Genomic DNA, 22,565 nt, shown 5'->3' with positions numbered 1-22,565 from the left:
CCCCCTGCTTCGTTCTATTTTCCTGTACTTTTTCCCCATATTCCCTGTATTTATAAAGAACAAAAGATGCTGCGAAGCAAAATGCCGAATCCTGTACATACTGTATGAAAGATGGGGGGATATCTATAACAAATGTTGAAAACTACCGAACCACAAACCCCTTTCAAAGAGCATCTGCTTTTTCCAAAATACCGAGGGCGCCACCTACGAGATGAAGGCTGCCGGTGATGAGTGCCTGCACTTTCTGGTCGCCTTCCGCTTCCATCAGGCTCCTGGCCTTGTTGATAGCCTCCTCGATAGTCGGGATAAGCATGACATTCGCAGACGGGTCTAGGGTAGACCACCTCTCCGCGAACACTCGTTGTTGTGTCATGTTTTCGATGTCCTTGGGGTTGTACTGATGGTTGACAAAGTCTGTTGCAGGTTAGCATGGGCAGATCATGGACTGAAAAAAAAAAAAAAAAAAAAAAAAAAAAAAAAGGAAACATACCCTTCTTGTAGCCAGTTTTCGCATATGTCACGTTGGTGCAGAAAATGACATGGCTGAAGCCAGTTCCCTCCGGATCAGCACTCTTGACCGTATTGCAAAGCCCATCGAGGAAATCCACGGCTTCAGACCGGCCTTGCTGGTTGAAGATGAGCACCTTGGGTCCGCCCTTGGCCTTCTTGACACACTCCTCGACAAACCATCTTCCTGCCACCTTCAAGCTGTCAACGGTATGTGCGCCATCAAGATGCCAAACAGCTTGGTCCTCCTCCTTGACCTCGCATCGGCCACGCCAGACGACCTGTTCGAGACCCTCGACGAACTCGGGTGATAGGTTATCGGTACCAGTCTTGAAGGAAGGATCCAACTGCTTGAGAGCGGTCTCAGCGAGCGCGATAGCCAGCGTAGCATTCTTCTTCTGGAACACCGCATCGGGGCGGATCTTGACGCCGTTGAGTCTGGAATCGACGTCAAGGATCTTGAGATCGACTCCCTTTTCCACCGCCCTATCCTTGAGCACCTGAGCTGCGGAGGGAACCTGCTCAATCGTGAACGCCGGGCTGCCCGTCTTCATGATACCCGCCTTGTGCCAGGCGATCTTGTCGACCGTATCACCCAGGACGAAGACGTGGTCGATTCCAAGGGTGCTGATACCGCTAGCCACGGGACGGTCCACCACGTTGGTGGCATCGTATTCACCACCGATGCCAGTTTCGTAAATAGCTACATCGACGCCCTCGGACAGATAGACGTGGTAGCTCATCAGAGTCAGGTAGCGAGCGTAAATGGGCTTGCTACCCAGGGCCACTTCATCCTTGGCCACCTCGGATGTCTCAAGACGATCCCAGACCTCGAAGAAGTAGCGGGCAAACTGCTCCTCGGAGATGGGCTTGGAGTCGATACGAATGCGTTCCCGGACGGCAATCAGGTGAGGAGAGGTGAAGAGACCGATGCGCTTGGGAATGCCGTGTGTCCGCTGGTGACGCGTGAGGATGGAGTCGACAAAGGCGCACGTGCTTCCCTTGCCCTTGGTGCCGGCTACGTGAACGATGTTGAGGCGATCGAGGTCCTGGGAGGAGTAGCCGATGCGGGCGAGGTAAGCCCGCATTTCCTTTACCGAATGCGCATCGGGACGGACGCCGGCTTTGCGCCGGGCTTCGATGACGGCGAAGGGGGTCTGGAGGGAGTTGAGCGCATCGATTGCGTCCTGATATTGGAATGGTGAGTGTTTGAGTTTCTTGAACGGGGAAGGGCAGGCTGACTTACGTTGTATGTCCTAGCGTTAGATGCCATGGTGCGTTTTGTGAAGTAATTGGTGATGGTGAGTGACCTCAGAGGGGAGACAAGGGGAAGTCTTGAAGCTATTGGCCTCAAAACATAGTGCATCAGGCCGTTGGTATCGAAACGGTGATAAATCGGTATCTGATGTTGTATGATACCTACCCTGGTGTTAGTGAAATTTCACAATACCAAGTCCGAATCCCATCAATTGCGACTCAATCCAAACTCACCTTATCACTCACAATCAGATCAAAATCACAATGGTAAGAAAAGATGACGGGATGTTCCGTTTCACGATGCTTGGCTTACCGTTCGGTTGGAAGTCTATTGGCATCCATCCTTCAACTGAACCCCGCCAAAAAAGCACTTAGCCCCACCTCAAGCTACCATGCCGAGCACCTCGGGCCATCATGCCCTCAAAAGCCACTGTCACGATCAAAATAAGATATCGATGGCAAGGTGGCCGAGCGGTCTAAGGCGCCAGGTTCAGGTCCACCTGAATTTACTCAATCCGAGTTTCCTGGTCTAGAAATAGGCGCGAGTTCGAATCTCGCCCTTGTCAATTATCTTTTGCCGATTTATTGTTTTTGCATGGCTTTTCATCTGATGCACATCTGGTGCAGATGAAGGTCTGTATTTTTGTTACCCGGGCTATCCGCCGTGCATTGACAGGTGAACTTTGATGGGATGAAAGAGCACTCGCTTCACCGGTGTAAATGTCCCCGAGAGGGATGTGCGCACCGCGTTATATATGACCTGCATCCCGCTGCCCCCCATCCAGTATCTCGATACCGTTACTACACCATGTTGAAGCCCAGCTCGTTGGGCAATGCTGCGCAATATCACCATGTCCAGAGCTATAGCCCACAATGTCTTCATGATCCTCCGGCTTCCAGTCTCTCGGAACAGCACCCGTCTTCGCCTCGGGGAATACGCGGTTACGCTCTGACGGCTCTGAAGATCACAAATTCATCCTGTTCTCAGTTTCCCCCTGAGATGTCCAAAAGTTTCTGCCTCTCACCTGATATCAATTCCTGCCCAGACGAGCCAGAGGCATCATGTCTGGCCCATGCTGGTCCTTCTAGCGGATATCGTCGGACAGGCGCTCCGTCGCTGATTGGCACGGTTAAATGCCTTGGATAAAGTCGAGAGATGTGGAACTGTGGGAATGCGGCTGCGTGGAGAGCGTGGGGTTCTGTCTCGGCCGTGCAACCGCTGCAGGGCACCCCCCTAGCTCCGGGAAAGCTTCTGTCACTAACAAACAACAGCGTCACCAACAGCTGCTTCCATGCATCTCGGTGCTGCATCTTGACAACCTTCATTGAGGTGCTGGGCAGCGAATCCCCGCCCTGCGTACCCGCCTGACATGACAACTTTCTCTGGCAACCATCCGAGCTTCTTCCTCGATGCGGCAAAACATACCAAGAATGAACTAGGAGGTATCTTGGGTAAAAGAAGATTCCGAGTAGCGGTTAACACAAGAAGACATATTTAACCGGTTCCTGCTCCCTCCATCTTTTTTTCCTCGTCTTCCTTCTCCTTCCTCGTAGCTATCCTCCTTCAAGTCTTGTCTTTCCGTTGAACTTGTCCTCGGTCACCCTCCATCAACAATACCAGAGATACCCCTTTACCCCTAATCACCACCAAACAAACCTCCAAAATGGCTACCGACGGCAAGTCCGTAAGTTTCACCCTTGCTCAGTTCCTTGTTTCCTCTTCCCCGAGCCAGTACTGACCTCCCTCTCTCTCCAGAACCTCTCCTTCGTCCTCAACAAGCCCCTCGACGTCTGCTTCCAGGACAAGCCCGTCCCCAAGATCAACTCTCCCCATGACGTCCTCGTCGCCATCAACTACACCGGCATCTGCGGCTCCGATGTCCACTACTGGCTCCACGGCGCCATCGGCCACTTCGTTGTGAAGGACCCCATGGTTCTCGGCCACGAGTCCGCCGGTACCATCGTTGCCGTCGGCGATGCCGTCAAGACCCTTTCCGTCGGCGACCGCGTCGCCCTCGAGCCCGGCTACCCCTGCCGTCGCTGCGTCCAGTGCCTTTCCGGCCACTACAACCTCTGCCCCGACATGAAGTTCGCCGCCACCCCCCCTTACGACGGCACCCTGACCGGCTTCTGGACCGCCCCCGCCGACTTCTGCTACAAGCTCCCCGAGACCGTCTCGCTCCAGGAGGGTGCCCTGATCGAGCCCCTCGCCGTCGCCGTCCACATCACCAAGCAGGCCAAGATCCAGCCCGGCCAGACCGTGGTCGTCATGGGCGCCGGCCCCGTCGGCCTCCTCTGCGCCGCCGTCGCCAAGGCCTACGGCGCCTTCAAGGTCGTCTCGGTCGACATCATCCCCTCCAAGCTCGAGTTCGCCAAGTCGTTCGCCGCCACGCACACGTACCTCTCGCAGCGCGTCTCGCCCGAGGAGAACGCGCGCAACATCATCGCGGCCGCCGACCTCGGCGACGGTGCCGACGCCGTCATCGACGCCAGCGGCGCCGAGCCCTCGATCCAGGCTGCCCTCCACGTCGTCCGCCAGGGCGGCCACTACGTCCAGGGCGGCATGGGCAAGGACAACATCACCTTCCCCATCATGGCGCTCTGCATCAAGGAGGTCACCGCCAGCGGCTCGTTCCGCTACGGCAGCGGCGATTACAAGCTGGCCATCCAGCTTGTTGAGCAGGGCAAGGTTGATGTCAAGAAGCTCGTCAACGGCGTTGTTGCCTTCAAGGACGCCGAGGAGGCTTTCAAGAAAGTTAAGGAGGGTGAGGTTATCAAGATCTTGATTGCCGGCCCTAACGAGAAGGTCGAGACTAGTCTTGATACCACTGTCGATGAGAAGAAGCTGGAGGAGGCCAAGGCCAGCGGTGGCTCTGGCTGCTGCTAAGTGCTGAGGCTGAAGTGAAGACAATGAAAAAGGAAAAGATTTGTAATTCTTGGGTTTGGTTTTGGCGACGGCGTTTGGGTTTGGGTCATTCTTTGATACACATATAGGCATATATACTGAAAGCAAGTCCATTTGATTGAAAACACTTCTGCTCCCTTCCTCTTTCCATGAAAATTGACTATAATGAGATGTATCTAGGTATCATCATCCTACCCCTTTTGTTATCTTTTTCCCCTTTATGTTTCCCGTTTACAACATCCCCAAATATCTAGCCTCAAGCTTCGTCTCCTTGGTAGCCCCCTTGACTCCAATCCTCACCACCTCATTCGGCACAAGATCAACCAAGTTATCCTCAAACGCCACCTCATCATCCTCCGTCTCCACCACCAGACCCTTGATCGGCACCTTGGCGCTGATCTCCACCGCCGTGCCATCCTCAGACAGCACCACCTTGAGTTCCTTCGGCTTCTGCAGGTGCAGATACTTGAGCGGCTCAGGCCAGTTCACATACCTAGCAATCTGCTTGCCATCGCGATCAATCAGATACGCCGCCACAACCGTGCGCTTCTCCTGGTCCTTCCCACCGCCCGCGATGACAGGCACGTCCCTAGCATCAATCTCCGTCGACCTGTTCTCCGGCAGCGTGATCCGCTCGGCAACGATCTCGTTGAACGTCTGCTCGCCTGTCTCAACATCCCACGCCTTCACAAGACAATCGACCTCGAGGTCCTCCAGCGTCAGGTTACTTCCCCACACCTCGACCTTGGTGCTCACATCCACATGAACGCGCGTGTACCGATCCTTCGGGTGACGGTGCTCCATCCTGGTAATACCGATGCTCACGGGCGCCATCTCCCTCTTCACGGTAAAGTACGCCATCTTGGGACGGAGGTAGTAATCGGCAATACTCCAGCTCGTCACCGGCCAGCAGTCGTTGATCTGCCACACCAGCGCGCCGCCGCAGTACTCCCTGCCGGGGCCCTTCCACTGCCTCTTCCAGAGCCGGTAGGCCGACGCCAGACACTCGCCCTGCATCAGCTGGGTGGCGTAGACGAACTGCTCGAGCGGGTCCGGGCCGTAGCGCATGTTTTCCACCAGGTAGAGGGCGATGCGCCGCTCGTGCCCGTCGGCTTTGTTGTGGAAGTCCACGGTTGAGGACTGCGGGTACCGATCGGGATCGTTCTTGCCGAGGGGGAGGTAGGCGTCGATGGTCTTGACCGAGGGGAAGGCCTGCATGCCGAACTCGGACACGAAGCGGCCGCCGAGCTTGTCGAAGTTTTGCCATTTTTCTTGCGTGCCGTGCCACACGTTCCACTGGTGGATGTCGCCCACCGTGGGGTCGTGCGTGTCGACGCCGTCGCCCCAAGGCGAGCCGGGGTGGTAGTAAGTGGTGGGGATGAGCTCGGAGCAGACGTCGGGGAGGATCTTCTCGTAGATGTAGCGGGCGGGGAAGTCGGTCTTGAGCCAGTTGTCGGCGTTCTTGTCCTCGTACTTGTATGTGAGGCTGACGCTTTCCTGGTACTGGTAGTCTTCGTTGTTGCCGGCCCAGATGACGATGGACGGGTGATGACGCAAGAGTTTGACGTTCTCGTAGGCTTCGCGCTTGATGGACTCGAGGAGTTCGGGCCAGGCAGGGTAATTGCCGCAGCCAAACATGAAGTCTTGCCAGACGAGAATGCCGAGTTCATCGCAGGCATCGTAGAAGGCTTGCTCTTCGTAGATGCCGCCGCCCCAGACACGGATCATGAACTGGTTGCCGTCGGCCACGAGCTTGATCCAGTCGTAGTATCTCTCCTTGCTGATCCGGGGGATGAAGTTGTCGGCGGGAATCCAGTCACTGCCGCCGCAGTAGAGGGGGATGTTGTTGACTTGGAAGAAGAAGCTCTTTCCTGGCTGGTCTTTTAGTGGTCGCTGGATGAGCTCAGCCCGGCGCAAGCCGATTCTCTTCTCGATCTCGTCTTCCTCGCTGTCACCGGCAATAAGAGTCGCTTTGACTTGGTACAGAGGCTGCTTGCCGTATCGAATGGGGTACCAGAGTGAAGGGTTCTCGAGGGTGAAAGAGGCCGTGGCCTTGTCAGAACTGACTTGGACAGTTTCCGAGGCAATTTGCTTGCCGTCAAGAGAAATATCGAACCGCACTTTGTCTGCCTTGCCCTCAACTTCGGCGTTGACCTTGATATCGGCGGACTTGAGGTCCTCCGGGACGGTCGACTGAATGTTGAGGTCTGCCAGCCTGCTCTCGAAGATCTCGAGGTTGATTGGCCTCCAGGGACCGCAGGTAAGGAGAGTCGGGCCCCAATCCCATCCCTATATACAACAAGTCAGTAAAACGTTCCGAGACAGTGTTATAGACCGAGACAACTCACCCAGTGATACTGAGCTTTCCTCACAGCAAGCCTCGAGTTATCACCGTTCCAGCACCCCCACTTGTGATCAGGATACTGCTCAACCAGCTTCCACCCCCGGAGGTAAGCACTGTCAAAGTCAATGACAAGCTCGTTGTCGTCCTCCTTCAGCAAAATGGTGACTTCGACGCGCTCAGGAATGAACATGTTGTCTGTCTCGAGAATAGTGCTGCCGTTGAGCTTGACAGTGGCAAAGGTGTCAAGGCCGTCAAAGGCCAGGACGGCCTTGCCGTTCTCGGGAACACTGGCCCCCTTGAAGGTAGTCTTGTAGGTCCATTGGGCCTCGCCGATCCACTGAACGTCGAGCTCGTTCTTGCCGATGAAGGGATCGGGGATCAAGCCGTGGTGGAGGAGGTCTAGGTGGACATTGGTAGGGAACTGGGCGACGGGGAGGAACTTGCTGTGCTCCTTGTCGGCTTGTCTGAACTCCCAGTTCTTGTCGATGGGGATCACGGAGCGAGGAGACATGGTGTAGAAGAGCTTTGTATAAGAAAACGAGGGGATCGATGAAAGGGTTGTGTTATGAGAAGAGTATCAAGCAATCTCGCCTCCTGTTTTCCAGAGACAGGAACGACAAGACACTGACAGAGGGAGCTGCTGCTGATGAGGATGAATGATGTAGAACCACCTGGTTCAAAGAATAAGGGCAGTCTGCCCGTATTTAAATTGAGGATACCATACACTCGGATGGTAGCCAGAGGTAGCTACCTAAGGTACCCGAGGACCTCGATGGACTGTTAGTTCCACCTCATGCCTCATGATCCCACGAAGCCTGGAAGTTGATGGCGGGGGAAGACATCCCGAGGGAAGGAACGAATGGAACAATGGCAGCTGCAAGCTGCAAGAGAACCCCTGCTGTGCGTTGAAAACGCGGTGTCAGTCCCCACTTTTGAATTGAGCCGCCAGATACACACGCATGCATCAACATTAACATACTAAACCTTCGAGATCTATAACTCTGCCGTTTTATACTCGATTTACACTCAAATTTAACAATTTTAACTGGATTTTAAAAGGGAAAAGATTTAAAATAGCTACAGCAATAAATCACTATACAAATAACTAGCAGCACCAAACAATATACGTAATACTAGTTACTAGCGAACATCCACATAAAATCGCGTATACTATTAGTATTAATAAACAGCAAGTCTAAAAATTAAAAAAAAAATTACGATATGACTCGGCAGCTATATCCCCAACCTCATTTAATATTTAATACAACTATACTAACGCCTTATATTATAGAGGTTAATATATATATTATAATTAATTACGTACAATAACCTCGAACTATATCTAACTTATTATAATATAGGATATTCTTAAGCTCCTTCAATATAAACCTAATCTATATCTCAATAAAATATAGCATTTCTTAGCCAACGAATTAAATATATATATATCGTAGTCCGCTATATCAAAACAATTAAAATCTTCCAACTAAAGTAATAAAAAGATAATCTATAAGGCTTCCCAACGTAATGAGCTATTACAATTAAACTAGCTAAAGAAAGTTTCTAAATTCTCTACAAAAATATACGTTTTTTATAATAAATTTAATATTAATAAGAAGGATAGCGTTCATCGTATAGGATAAGCGCTAAAAATATATATTTCTATAATTAGAGAACGCACTGATTAAGGGTAAATAATTCTATCTACTACCGGCATTAACTATAAATAGCCTTATCGATATAATATATTATAAGAGAATAATGGATATAGATAGTTTTATTATATAATTAGAAGAGGAAGTACTCTCTAAAATAAATTCCTTCCCCGCCCGATACAATATTTTAATAATAAATAACGTATTATAGTATAAATACCCCTCTATTAAAAACGCGTACAATAATAGAAGTATACTATTTTAATTCTTACCACTATACTCTCTAAACTTCAACCCTATTGAAGCCTACTTTAGTAACGTAAAAATATATATAAAGTAGCAATACTAGTAGGCTAGCAGTAACCAATTAAAAGAGGGCGAATTTAAAAGCTTCCTTAAAGGAATAACGTAGATAGTAAAATAAAAGGTCAATACTATACGAAGGTACTACCGCTAAACGTACGTACCTTTTAACGAATTTAATGAGGCTAACGAATTAAACGATTATATTATATTATATAAGGATCAATTATACGAATTACAATTAATAAAGACGGTAGTATAAAATATTAAATTATATAGTAGATATACCGAATTAAATATAATTAAAATCGAAGGTAATTAAATGCCCAATCAAATAATATAAAACGAAAGAAAAATAAAAAAATAGCGTAAATATATAATAATAGCAATCATAATAATAAAGACCCCTAAAGTACTAGAAATACTATAAATCCCTCAAAGTTAATATAATTTATTAGCGTAATATTTATCTATATAATAATCCTTTATATATATAATCCCCCTCTTTAATTTATACATTTATCGAATTTTGTTATCGTTATAATTATTATCTAATTCGCTAACAGTTACGTCAAAGTCTTTATTAATACGTAGACCGTCGTTTAAATTATTCTCCTTATCGTAAATAAAACTACTATAAATACAATTATTATTATCGAAATTTAAAGGGGTGTAATGATTTTAAATATTTTACTATAACGAATCTAGGAGGAGGGTATCTATATAATACAATAGTTAGCAACGTAAATAATTATTAAAATATAAATATTTACTTTACAGCTATAATAACGCGCTAAAGTTAATAATTTATAATAGGAATATTAAAATTCCCCGGGGCAGTAGTAACGACGACTGTTATATATAATTTCACTCGAAGTAGAAATATTCCTTAATCGCCTTCTAAATTACAATATAAATACCCTCGTCGATTTTATAGTTAAAATACCACTTTATAAGAAAATCGTATATTTAGTAGAAGGATAGCCGCCCGGCTATAAAGGATTTTTAAATATTATAGAACGCGTTCCTTAGTATATTATTTTTACTAAATTTAAACGCGTATCTAAAAATAAACTACTTTATAAAACTAGCGACGAAGGAATTAAACGGTTGGTCTAGTAATAAATAAGGTAGAAGGGAAGAAAATTAAAGGTCGCTAATACGAAAAGTACTAACGTAAGAAGTACTAGCGCAAAAGGTGCTAACGCTAAGTAAAATAAATAAAATAAATAAAGTAAGTTCAACTGCCAATCCTATACCTATAATCCTCATACTTATACCCCTATAATCGTTAAAAGGAGGTACTAGAAGTAAGGTAGGTAATACTCCAACTCTATTATTATTACTATTAACTCCATACGCGTTACTATTAATTTAATAACTATTCTAAAAGTTAAAATTAAAGATTTAAGGCAGCGGTATATAGCCTCTTCTGCGTTTCGTACCTGGGATAATATATAGTATAAATGGCTAAAATTATTAGTAATTAAACTATTTAAATATTAGCGTGCCGGCTTAAAGAATAAATTATTATTAAAACGAACTAAATTACCGCGAAGTTATATCAGCGGAAAAATAATTAATAGTAGCCCGCTTACTAATAATAGCACTAGCCTAATTAATAAAATTCTTTACTATTAAAGGGAAATAGTATTTTTAATTAGGTATAATATAGTACTAATAATATTCTTACCCTTTATAATAATTCTTATACTCGCGCCCAACCTCATATCCCCACATTTTAATTAATTTATTATATAATAAATTAAATAATTCTCTACCCTCTTCCTAAACCTTATATTAAATTTCGTACCGGTTTTTAAATTTGTATAATATCGAATTAATTATTAATTTTCAATTAAAACCAACTATCTTAAACTATCTAAAAATACTAATAAACGTAGTAGCGGGCTTAATAATAAATATAGATAGCTAATAGTAGGAATTAATAGATTAAAACCACAATTAGGACTAGGACTATAATGAAGATTAGAAAATACGGTAATTAACTAACTACTCTATAAAAAAAGTAATTCAAAATAGAATAAGCGTACTAAAGATAAAAGTAATACTTAACCATGAGAATCCCCCAATAATATAAATATAAATAATAACCGCAATGAAATATCGTTCAACGGATTACTAGAGTAAACTACCTATTACCTTCGAAATATTATAATACTCAAATAACGCGGTTAAATTGTCGCAATTACCTCTCTTTAGGATAATATAATTTTAATAGAACATAGTACTATTTGTATTCTTCTCTTATATACTAACCGATTGATCTATATATTATATAATAATACTAGGGTCTATACTAAAGAGATTATATTCACTATAGGCTACTTCTATAAAATTACCCTCTACTTTCTGTACTTTAATCGCGAACTCGATATTAAAATCATTGTAATCCTCTATATTAATATTACCGCTATCGTCTTTCTTAATTCGAATATAATTAATCGAAACGAAAATAGGTAATTTGCCAGGCCGTATAAGGAGATTATTAAAATAAGTATCCGCTACCTATAATTTATTATATATAAGTAAAATATATAGAAAATCGGAGATCGGGAGCAGCCCTCGAAGTATTACTATAGTATAGAATTTTTAGGCTAATTACCAATAAAATAGGAGAGTAAAAAATATAATACTAATTTATTCATTAATTTTAACCTCGTTCTATAACCTCTACGGCGAATATATATACTTTTCGTATAATTTGCGGCTATTACTTATAGTCGGTAATAAATAGTTTTTATTCTTATCGTCAGCTAGGATTTCGTAATAATTTAGGAGTTTAATTATAATTTTAAAGAGGGGCGGGAGTTCGAAAGGACGAAGCAACGGCGGGAATTCGAAAAGCCGAAGGAATTAAAAGAGGAATAATCGAAGTAGCTAAGGGAGTAATCGAGGGAATTAAAGGGGGAGCGGTTACTAAAGAGGAAATTAGAAGTTTGAATATAATTCGTAAGCTACTCCAAGAAGCGGCGGGTATAGAAGAGACTATACGTTATTTACTAGCAATATTAACTTTCCTCGGTTTCGAAATATTATAATATTATTACTATTTAATTTCAAAATTATTATTTCGAATAATAATACGTAAATTAAATTTAATTAATTAGGCTAGCTAAGACTCTATAGTAATTATACCGCTTATAGTACACGCCGTTCAAGTATGAATCTTTTCGTTATATCTATTTCCATCTTCTAAACTGGCATTTATACGATTATATGGGCATTAGGTATTAAAAGCCGCTTTAATCGTCAGAGTTCATCCCTATCATTAGGAAGGGAGCACTTAAGAGGCATAATTAAAGCGGGAGCGGGCGCGGCAATACCTAATGCAAATCGTATACAGTATGGACTAGCTTATTGACTGGGACTCTTTAGTATTGACCTCAATTGATCAGGAGGATCCATGCGAGTATAAAGTAGTAATCGGATTGTAAATACCCTCAAGATTGGTGATGATATAGGCGTTTGAAGATTTTACTATTGTCACGTATCGACGGATTTACAATGTGTATATATATATCTGGCGGCTCAATTCAAAAGTGGGGACTGACACCGCGTTTTCAACGCACAGTGAACACCCCACCAAACATGACGCTTGTAGGCACCATCCATCGTGCTGGACATGTCGATGAGGCACAGCGGGGACGTTGTTGCAACGCGGCTGCTTCGTCTTGACATGTGCATGTCTTTGAAGCTGTCAAACGGATTGTTTCTGTATCGTTGTTTTTTGAGCTGTACGTTGCCTTGCTGTTAACCAACCCAAAAAAAAAAAAACCCAAAAAAAAAAAAAACCTTCACGATTTGCTCCTCTGAAGGTATCGCCAGCTCTTCACCATAGTCAACATGACCTGTGATCTCTCAACTCAAACAAAAAAATGTCTCCAACAACACGCCTGTCTAGACTGTTCAAAAGTCCAAAAGTCTGAATGACATGAGAAAAGTCTTGGCCCAAGACCCCTGAAGCGCGGAGGGAGACCTTCCGCTTCCCTTTTAGGCCAAATCCCCACCATGTGAGCGCGGCTACGGCCAGCTTCAGCGACACTTATCAGCCCCAGCCCTTCCCTTTCGAGCCTCAAAGTGCTCAACTTTCTCCGTACATGCTAGGAAAAGAGGTATAATAATCTTTGTAAAGATATCAAAGTCTAGTCAACGCCAAACATGGAGATACAACAGATGCCATAATTCTCAAGTCAATACATGGTAGGCTATGCAAAACGAAGGCCCAAGAAACCGATCCGCCGACGCCAGTTCTAACAACCCTTCAAAAAAAGCCCTTACTTATCAACATGTCCCCTCCGTCTCCCAAAACGTGGGATGTGACATTGCTCAGACCAAATAACAAGCAAGACACATCTGGTATCATAGGTAAGGCAGGAAAGAAAACGCCTTCTCCCAGAAAATACGACCCAAAACAACAACCCATGCAGTCTCAACAGGAGCAACCATTGTTCCTCCTCCTGCCACTGGTGAGCGTAAATACTTCCTCCCATTCCCTCAACCCCTGGACTCCTCTCCTGGGCTTGCGCCTCCTATTTCTTGTGCCTTGTTCTTCCCCGGTCATAGAACTTTTGATGCTCGCTCCGTCACTCGCACCACCGCTCCATCCACCTCCGTAGTCGCCGTATTGGATCCCACTCATCGGATCATCTGGATCAATCTCACCCAATTCAATTTTGGTCAAGATCATCCTCGCCAGTCTCCCAAACACCTCATCAACACCCTCGCCGCTGAAGGCGCTGACCTCCATCGTCACCGGTACGTTGACTTTGCTCGCCCATCGACTCGCCTCCACAGCCGAAACCTCTCGTCCATCGGGCGCCACCGTAGCTCGTAGTTGCGACCCGAGCCCATACCCATAACTCGTACCCGTACTATCTCCTGGGCGGATCGTGGACGTAGTAGACGAAGCGTAGCTCCCCGCTTGCAACGGCGTCCCGGCCACGCTGACGCTCGCGCTCCCCGTATGCACACTACTAATCGTATACGGGATGCTATGCGCGCTACTACTGCTTGGTGTTGGTGGCGGTAGCGGGCCGAGCAGGTCCTCGTCGTCGGCGGGTTGGCCACCCCCGGCTAGGTCGAGTTTGTTGCCCACCAGAAGGAGACTTAGGTTCGGCGAGGCGAGTGCGCGGGCGTCGTTGAGAAAGGGCTGCAGGTTCGAGAAGCTGTTGTGGGATGTGATGTCGTAGCAGAGCACGGCTCCGGCGGCGCCGCGGTAGTAGGAGCGTGACACGGAGCGGAAGCGTTCGGTTCCGGCGGTGTCCCAGAGTTGTAGCTTGATGCGCTTTCGGCGGGCGCCGGTGCCGACTTTTATGATTTTGGAGGCGAATTCGACGCCGATCGTTTGTGAGGAGAGGACGCGCCATTCGCTTTTCACGAAGCGATGAAGGAGGCAGGATCTGGAAGGTTGAAAGGTTAGACAGGACTCAGGGCTGTGGGACTGGGTTGGAGATGCTTACTTTCCTGACCCGCTTGGCCCAAGGAGGATGATCTTTGCGAGGTAATCGTACATGCTCCCGAGTTCCTGTACCAAGAAGTCCTGTTAGAATAGAGCTGCCAACACGAGTCCACTCTAGAGCATATTACCTGCTCTCTCCCAGTCCCCGCGCTCTCCTCGCTCGTAGCGGATGACCGCCTAGGTCTTGTCATGGTGAATGAGTGGTCTCGGACGTGTAGTCGAGAATATGGCTTCTTGAATCCCCTCGATTTGCTGCTGACGGACGCTTTACGTCTGTCGATAAAGCTATGGTGCGCAATGGGTCGAGTCCCGGTTGTTTCTTGCCGCAAGATATGCTATCGAGCTGCTATCTTGGATGACGAGCTCGAGCTTTGTCGTTATTCGAGGCGTTCACGTGGTCGGTCAGACGGCGCGTATCTGTGTTTTTCGATTCTCAAATCCGAGGAATATGTCGAGCAACTTGAAGAAGAGCGGCGCGCATATGTTGCCGTAGATGGTGAAATTCGTCGGTATCTGGTTTGTAGGTTTAAATCATGGATATGCTGTCACCCGGTTCGGCCGCTGGGGGCTGGCGAGAAACAAAGTTCCACAACGTATGGGAGCCTGGAAACGCTTATCGCGGCAGCAAGGAAGGGACTTTGATAAGGACTTTGCAAGCTAGAGGGACGCCAGGCAGGGGTCGTTATGGTGTTATGATGGTCGTTTGTCGTTTGTTGCGATGCGACAGCTGAACTATCAAAGGTGAAGAGCACTCGACAATGGAAAAAAGTCGGTCTGTAGGATCCATATGAGGGTTGCTTTCACGGGATGCAAGATCGATGAATCGGGTGATGCGCTGTTGCTGCTTGCTTCAGGTTGCCGCTGTGGTGGATTTCGCCCAACGCACAGGCCACCGAGCCCTCGAGGCAGGGTCCCTGAAAAAGCACTGACACGAACCGCCCAGTAGCGTGCCGAGGCACTCCATGTCTGTCAAAGCCGCGGGGGAGGTTCCCGATTCCGACATCCACTGTCCGCCCGTTTAAGTCGGGATCCTCTTGTTATCATGACTTTTGCCGGACATGAGGTAACTTGAACTATTTCTTTCCCAAAAGTGTTGTGTTGATAACGAATCTTCAAAATGATCATTGACGGAAGAACATTTGTCGTCTCGGGCGGGTACGTTTCAGCGATGACATCACATTCCAAGTCGAGTGGGTTCCTCTCACTGACAACAACTTCCAGTGCTTCTGGCCTCGGCCGTGCCTGCGTTCGGGACATCGTCAAATCGGGCGGTAATGCTGCCGTCCTTGACATGAATGAGGAAACCGGAGCTGCTCTGGTCAAGGAACTTGGATCTTCCATTCGCTTCTTCCAGTGCGACGTGACCGACACCGAGAGCATTGCGTCCGTCGTGAAGTCGACGGTCGAATGGATCAAGGAGACTAAGAAGCCTCTCGGTGGAATCATCCCCGCTGCCGGAGTTGGAAGTCCGGGGTTGGTAAGTATCTCTACTATGTATGGTGTGTCCACTTTGGATTTAGACTAATACTCGCCAGATGCTTGACAAGTCCCTGAACCCTCTTTCCCTGTCGTCCATTGACTTTGTCCTCTCCATCAACCTCCGCGGTGTCCTCGATCTCGTCCGCCAGTTCCTTCCTGCTCTCGCTTCTTCCCCCACCTATGGTCCCGACGGTGAGCACGGTGTAATCATTATGGTTGCCAGCTCGGCCGCCTTTGATGGTCAAATGGGCCAGGTTTCTTATGCCGCCAGCAAGGGCGCTGTTGCGGCCATGACGCTGCCCATGGCTCGGGATCTGTCCCGTTTCGGAATCAGAGTCGTCACCATTGCGCCGAGCATGTTTGACTCGGCCATGACGGCCATGATGAGCGACAAGGTGAGGACGGGGTTGAAGAAGGCGATGGAGTTCCCATCGCGGGCGGGTCAGCCAGAAGAGTTTGCTTCCCTGGCCAGGCAGGCGATTGAGAATGTCATGTTGAACGGTGTAGTTATCCGGCTGGACGGCGCCACGAGGATGCCCAGCAAGCTGTAACTAACATCATTCACTCTGGTTCCTCACACGACTGCGCTCCGTTGTCCGTCTTCAGTGTCTCCTTGGTGTGTCCCGTTCAAGGGAAACTTCAACGTCGTGCTCCGGCTCTCTTTGCTTCCATGCTGTAACACTTAGCGCAGTCAAAACTGTTTCGACTTGGATTGCATTCTATGCATCTTCAGATTTAAATTTCAGCCATTGCGCATCCACCTTGATGTGGATGTGGATGTAGATGTTTAACAAGGGACTCCAGGAAACCACATCCGGGGTTGAGCCGGGCCGCCGGGGAGCCCACGGGACGGACAAGGGGTAAAGTGGGGGCCGCGTGCCAAACTACCGACGGTTCGGAACGCGTTGCGGGGTATGTATGGATGGAGCTCGAAGTGGGGCATCCAGATGACGGCATCACCAGCGCCGGGGGGTCGGTTTGCGTCGGTCTCCTTTTGAGCCAAGTTCATCCCATCTTCCCCCCTGACCGTGATATCGAATGTCACTCTTGTCCACATCACTTAGGCGCCCAGACTCTTCGCAACAATGTCTTCTTCTCCACTCAAGGTCGCCGTCCTCGATGACTACCAGGGCATTTCCGAGCCCAAGTTCAAGGCTCTGGACTCGTCCAAGTACCAAGTCTCCTTCTTCAAGGACACTCTTCGCCCGTATAACCACCCCGACACTACTCAAGATGTGAAGGATCAGCTCATCAAGAGGTTGGAGCCATTCGATGTCATCTGTATGTCCCTTTCAGACTTCAGCTTTGCCTCCTGGGTTTAAGCCCCTTACATGACATTAACACAAACACCAATCTCACAGCAACAATGCGAGAACGCACCCCCTTCCCGCGGGAGCTCATCTCCCGCCTCCCCAACCTCAAGCTCCTCCTCACCACCGGCAACCGCAACCTGGCCCTGGACCTGGACGCCTTCAAAGAGCGGGGCATCCCCGTCGCCGGCGCCGTCGACAAGTCCAACCCAGGCAGCGTCGGCTCCATCAGCACCACCGAGCACTGCGTCACCATGATCCTGGCCGCCGCCCGCAACATTGCCCAGGACGACCTTGCCGTGAAGACGGGCGGGTGGCAGACCGTTCCCGCCGTCAGCCTAAAGGGCAAGACCTTGGGAACCGTTGGCCTGGGCAGACTCGGCGTGGCGGTGGCCAAGATCATGAGCGTCGCTTTTGGCATGAAGGTCGTTGCCTGGAGCAGCAACCTTACGCAGGAGAAGGCCGACGAGCAGGCTAAACAGGCCGGTTTGCCGGTGGAGGATGAGAAGACGGGTGAGAAGACGTTCAAGGTTGTGACCAAGGAGGAGCTGTTCAGCACTGCGGACGTGGTGAGCGTGCACTTGGTCTTGTCGGATCGGTCGAGGGGTGCGATCGCCAAGAAGGATCTAGAGATGATGAAGAAGACGGCTATCTTTGTGAACACGTCTCGCGGACCGTTGGTGGTCGAGGAGGATCTGCTCGAGGTGTTGGAGCAGGGCAAGATCAGGGCCGCGGCGCTGGATGTGTTTAACTTGGAGCCGCTGCCGTTGGATAGCAAGTGGAGGACGACCAAGTGGGGAGAGGACGGGAGGAGCAGAGTGCTGCTTACGCCCCATATGGGATACGTTGAGGAGGATACGCTGTCCGGGTGGTATGATCAACAGATTGAGAACTTGGAGAGATGGGTGAAGGGCGAGCAGTTGGCTCTTAGCTTGTATTAGGTTGGTTGGGCTTGCAGTAGAAGTGTAACTAACTATCTCTGGTCCCGTCCCACAGTAGTATATGTTGAATGTCGCGGGTCGTACAATACATTATACTCCATGTGCTGTTCTCGAGAGATCTAGGAGTCGCTTCCTGGCCACTGTTCTCCGGCGACTATACTGGCGGCGGGCAGACAGGCGCACAGAGCTACCGACTACACCATAAATGCGGCCCGCTAGACACCGTAGCTCAACATCTTGGCCTCTTCGCCGGTCTTGAATCTTCCTCAGCAGGTTTGTTGGCATCGGATTTGTTGGCCTTGTCCTTGTGGTTGGGACCTCGTGTGAGTCGGAGGATGAACTCTTTACCGGGGGCAAATTGTCTCACGCATCTCTTGATATAGTGAAGCAATGGATATGCTTCCTCGTAATCCGCCTTCGTCTCGACCATGATTATATAGTTTGTGCTCGCCATGGCAGTTACTGTGTATGCCATGTCAGCCATTGCGCCCGCCTTGGGGGGTACGTCGACGGCCGCTTCACCCTCAATACCACTTGGACCCGAGTCGCCTTTCTCCTTCTGCTTATCCTTCGCGGCCTCCTCTCTTCCCATCATGTAGTAGTTCCAGGCTGTGGATTCGGGTTCTCCGGGGAAGTCGATGGGCTTGAGATGATAGATGGGGCACTTCTTGTAGTCTTTCTCCTTCGGGTGAAAATATGCCCACAGAACGCAGGATATGTGCCATCCTACGTAGGCCTCTGTTTTAATTTTAGGTTGTTTGGCGCGACTCGAGATGTCATACAAGTGATTAAGCGCTGTTCGGGTGGCCTTCTTGAGCGCTTCATCATACTTGGCGGGGTTGCTTAGTTCGGGCGCGACCTTGAGAAGGTCGGCCATGACGATGGAGCACTGCAGTTTGATGATGTTCTGCACTTCGTCCATGGTGGGCGCCTGCTGCACCCTCATCGGTTGTTGCGGAGTAGTCATGATGTATGTTTGGTATTGGCCTGATGATGGGAAAAAATGGAATTAAGTTGTTGAGAAATTGGAATGACCGTCTAAGATGAAGCCTAAGTTCGCCGTTGTCTCAAAATCTTGGGTGGTGATGTCCGCAATGGGATGTTTCGATGAGTCGTGACCGGAGAGATCTTGAAGTACTGTCGCCGTTTCACGGTTCAACACGTCGATCTCGCCAGACCAAGAGATATTGTCTGACCTTAGGAAGGGCCAATCGACTCGGAATATGTTGCTAAGGCGGTTGACAGGGTTGTTGAATAGTTAGTTGATCGAATAATCACCACTGTTGGAAGAATGAGTGTTTAAGTTTGGCGTTTTGTGGTTTACACGCAGAACACGCCAAGCATCTTCCCCTCTCCTCATGAACCCTAACCCACCATCACTTAAATGCCACTTTCAATAAGTGCGTTGCGCCGTTACCCAGTAGCACATATATACGTTCAGAGGCAAAATGGAAAATGCATATGTGTATTGAAAAAGGAACATTCAAAATATGCAGATGGAAAGCACGTTGAGCTGCCAGGAACGACATAGAGTAGGACAACTTTGGAGAAGCAACAAAAAAATTTGTGTGCGAAAAAGGAGACTCCACCCGAGCTTGGTGGAGAAGATGTTATTGACAAGAGTGGGATTCGAACCCACGCCCTTTCGGACCACGGATTTCTCGGATGAGGATTAAGGGTTAACCTTAACGTGGCGCCTTAGACCGCTCGGCCATCTTGCCTAATGTTGGAAGTTCGCTTTAGAACCTCCTCTTCTATATGAAGGTTGGGCAGCCATGGTCGGGACTTTCGTTACTCGTCAGGACTAGAAAGGGTCAGGCAGCGCGAATAGCAAAAGTAAGGGCGATTAGCAAAATTTTAGTGTACATTGCCCGCCTGCAAATTTACTAGTAAATGGAGGTACTCCGGTATAAGTGCAAATCGCTAAACAAGATGAAGCCACACATTGATTCTCAACCACACAACACGTGCATCCAAAATGTAATCATGTAGGATTGTGCGCCTTCTTGTTCTCTATTTAATGATGCCTTTACTTTTGTCATACCTCTTTTTTTGGTGGTGCAAATCAAATTGCAGTGTAACTACTAGTGTACATCCATTTGCTAGCAATTTGGGTGGTAGAGTAAGTACCTAAGCTTTTTTGCTAATCGTTCTTACTTTTACTATTCGCGCTGCCTGACCCCATGCTGGCGCATAGGGTTAGAGACGTTTCTAGTCCGAAAACGGTATTCAGCGCAGGCCATTCTAGTATCCAGCGCAGGCAACCCACTTTTATCGCTGAGTAAGCCCAGCCAGCCACCCAGCCGCGCTAGCCAACCGCCCAATACACCGTATACATCGCTGCCTAACCCTCGTCGCTATCGCGTAGTCTATTAGCAATCGTTAATCTTATACGCAATTGAATAAAACTATCGCAAAATCTTCTCTTAGTATTAAACGATTATTTATATCGATTATTTATCGTCTTTATTATTATTTTATATAGTATCCTCGAACTCGCTATATTACTATACCTCCTCGCCCGCCCGCAAATCGCGTATGCGCCTACGTAAATCAGACTCCCAACCGACTAAAATAACTAGTACTAACAGGATTTAAATAGAATCGCTAATAAAATACCCTCAAATACGGTTCGAACAATTATTCTCCAATGGAGTATAATTCCCCTTACTAAAATTTAATCGCTATCAATCCGCTACCGCCCCTACGAAAGAATATAATCGCTATAATCCTTTAGTAAGTACGCTATTATTAAATAATAGACTCCCCTACTAACGAAATTACTATTTATAGCTAAGCTGTTTAATACCGAAAGTAAAATATTCGAAGCCCTCTTTACGTATTATTACGAGCGCGATTTTATTATTATATAGAAGGGATTTATTAATAATAAAAAAGACTATACTAGAATCGAATAGTATAACCTTCGCTATAATTATAGCAACGTATATAAATTAACAAATTACAGTATCCTTAATCAAGGCTCGAAGGTTATTAGCTACCTATACTAAATAAAAGTCGTACGGCGTAAGAGGGAGGGAAATAAGTAATTTACTAAAGAAATAAATAAGAATTATAACTATTATTATAATATTAAAAACTTGCCCGCTAACCCGAACTATTATTATTAAATACGTATCGGCTACAAGAAGGTGATCCTCGCCGCAGTCGAAAAGTTATTAAATATTATTAGAATATTATCGAGGTAGATATCTTATTACCTTAGTAGCACCCTCGAGAATTTTAATAGCAATAGCGAAGCCGATATCTAGCGAATTGATAGCGATAATCTAATCGCTAATTTATATAATCGTAAATTCCTCATTATAGTATAGGAAATCTTAAACCTCTAAAAATAATTCCGTAAAGAAAAATATAATCCCTTTACTTTTACTAAAATATTTATTAACATACTAGAGCAGTATAAAGACGAATACAGCATCTATCATTTCATCGATTATAATAAAGAGAATATTCTTAATTATCAATATATACGGTACGTATTTTAAAGCTTTAAATAATATATAGAAATATAGAAGAATCACCTATACATTATACTAATTAATAATATATATAAAGTAAATAAAATCTAGTATTTTTATACCCTCTTTATTATTACCCTTATAAATCTATAGGAGTCTAAGCTAACTCTCTTTTTTTATATATAAGTCAACCACTTCAACCTTCCCATTTTAAATATTACTAATATTAATACTTTAGGTCACAATTTCAACCTCGTATTTAATCTATCAAATAGCGAAATATAAAAAGATTTTATATAGTACCTTAAATATTTTAAAGAATTCTAAGGAAATATATTAAACCCTACTATTTTTATTACTGACTTTTATAAAGGGTTTAAGAAGGTAATTATCATAATATACCCCGACGTATAGTACCAACTCTATATATAGTACGTTATAAAAAACGTAAACTATTATATTAAAAAGAAATAAATTTAGCCAGGTCCGCCAAATCTGTATAATAGTAATAAGTTAATTCCCGACCTTACCGTATTAAATTTCCCGCTAACGCGCCGGGATTTAAATAATAATAGCCCTAACCCTCCATTATACGAAGATCTAAAGTAAAAAAATAAGGAAACTATTAATAACGTTGATAAGAACCCTAATAATAATAATCCGGATAAAGAAGACAATACCGCCGCTACAAACCGTTTAATAAAGGAGGAAGAGGAGGAGGAGGGTATAGGAGCTATTAAAAGAAACGCTATTAAAATAGACTGCCCACGTACTATACTACTAGCCCGCCCGCATATCATATTAAAGTATAACCCTAATCGATAATTCTATAAAAATACGTATAAGGGCTTTCAAAATGCCTAAAAGCGGGTTATATATGCTAATAACGAAGGTTACTAT

The 22,565-nt window shown here is 46.6% G+C and overlaps 7 protein-coding genes and 2 non-coding genes across 9 annotated transcripts; 4 read left to right on the top strand and 5 right to left on the bottom strand.

The window, feature by feature from the left end:
• Nucleotides 1-163: 163 nt before the first annotated feature.
• B0H65DRAFT_418180 (tetrahydrofolylpolyglutamate synthase) lies at nt 164-1,873 on the bottom strand (the record flags this gene model as incomplete). The annotated part of the gene is made up of 3 exons (XM_062824130.1): nt 164-414; nt 491-1,694; nt 1,754-1,873. 3 exons carry the CDS (start codon nt 1,871-1,873, stop codon nt 164-166), a joined length of 1,575 nt encoding a protein of 524 aa, XP_062686997.1.
• Nucleotides 1,874-2,221: 348 nt separating this feature from the next.
• Nucleotides 2,222-2,330, top strand: B0H65DRAFT_t52. The gene has a single exon. It is a non-coding gene; the product is annotated as a tRNA-Leu (tRNA).
• Nucleotides 2,331-3,170: 840 nt separating this feature from the next.
• B0H65DRAFT_53370 (GroES-like protein) lies at nt 3,171-4,799 on the top strand. The gene is made up of 2 exons (XM_062828985.1): nt 3,171-3,449; nt 3,521-4,799. The coding sequence occupies exons 1-2, from the start codon at nt 3,429-3,431 to the stop codon at nt 4,649-4,651; spliced, it is 1,152 nt and encodes a 383-aa protein (XP_062686996.1). The 5' UTR covers nt 3,171-3,428; the 3' UTR covers nt 4,652-4,799.
• Nucleotides 4,797-7,879, bottom strand: B0H65DRAFT_485725 (glycoside hydrolase superfamily). Its single transcript, XM_062827685.1, has 2 exons — nt 7,018-7,879; nt 4,797-6,958 (listed from the first exon to the last, which is right to left on the bottom strand). Exons 1-2 carry the CDS (start codon nt 7,522-7,524, stop codon nt 4,901-4,903), a joined length of 2,565 nt encoding a protein of 854 aa, XP_062686995.1. The 5' UTR covers nt 7,525-7,879; the 3' UTR covers nt 4,797-4,900.
• Nucleotides 7,880-13,097: 5,218 nt separating this feature from the next.
• On the bottom strand, nt 13,098-14,603 carry B0H65DRAFT_452557 (P-loop containing nucleoside triphosphate hydrolase protein). The gene is made up of 2 exons (XM_062826107.1): nt 14,455-14,603; nt 13,098-14,394 (listed from the first exon to the last, which is right to left on the bottom strand). The coding sequence occupies exons 1-2, from the start codon at nt 14,505-14,507 to the stop codon at nt 13,425-13,427; spliced, it is 1,023 nt and encodes a 340-aa protein (XP_062686994.1). The 5' UTR covers nt 14,508-14,603; the 3' UTR covers nt 13,098-13,424.
• Nucleotides 14,604-15,570: 967 nt separating this feature from the next.
• Nucleotides 15,571-16,483, top strand: B0H65DRAFT_505494 (uncharacterized protein; the record flags this gene model as incomplete). The annotated part of the gene is made up of 3 exons (XM_062827995.1): nt 15,571-15,608; nt 15,675-15,930; nt 15,989-16,483. 3 exons carry the CDS (start codon nt 15,571-15,573, stop codon nt 16,481-16,483), a joined length of 789 nt encoding a protein of 262 aa, XP_062686993.1.
• A 267-nt stretch (nt 16,484-16,750) lies between these two features.
• On the top strand, nt 16,751-18,298 carry B0H65DRAFT_53270 (D-isomer specific 2-hydroxyacid dehydrogenase). The gene is made up of 2 exons (XM_062828966.1): nt 16,751-17,213; nt 17,294-18,298. The coding sequence occupies exons 1-2, from the start codon at nt 17,018-17,020 to the stop codon at nt 18,181-18,183; spliced, it is 1,086 nt and encodes a 361-aa protein (XP_062686992.1). The 5' UTR covers nt 16,751-17,017; the 3' UTR covers nt 18,184-18,298.
• B0H65DRAFT_53275 (uncharacterized protein) lies at nt 18,298-19,295 on the bottom strand. Its single transcript, XM_062828967.1, has 2 exons — nt 18,706-19,295; nt 18,298-18,645 (listed from the first exon to the last, which is right to left on the bottom strand). Exons 1-2 carry the CDS (start codon nt 19,148-19,150, stop codon nt 18,413-18,415), a joined length of 678 nt encoding a protein of 225 aa, XP_062686991.1. The 5' UTR covers nt 19,151-19,295; the 3' UTR covers nt 18,298-18,412.
• A 502-nt stretch (nt 19,296-19,797) lies between these two features.
• On the bottom strand, nt 19,798-19,904 carry B0H65DRAFT_t21. The gene has a single exon. It is a non-coding gene; the product is annotated as a tRNA-Leu (tRNA).
• Between the last annotated feature and the right edge of the window lie 2,661 nt (nt 19,905-22,565).

This window comes from Neurospora tetraspora, assembly GCF_033439725.1.
Source record: "Neurospora tetraspora strain CBS 560.94 chromosome Unknown B0H65scaffold_1, whole genome shotgun sequence".
Lineage (NCBI taxonomy): Eukaryota > Fungi > Ascomycota > Sordariomycetes > Sordariales > Sordariaceae > Neurospora > Neurospora tetraspora.
This window is presented reverse-complemented; position numbering and strand designations above follow the sequence as displayed.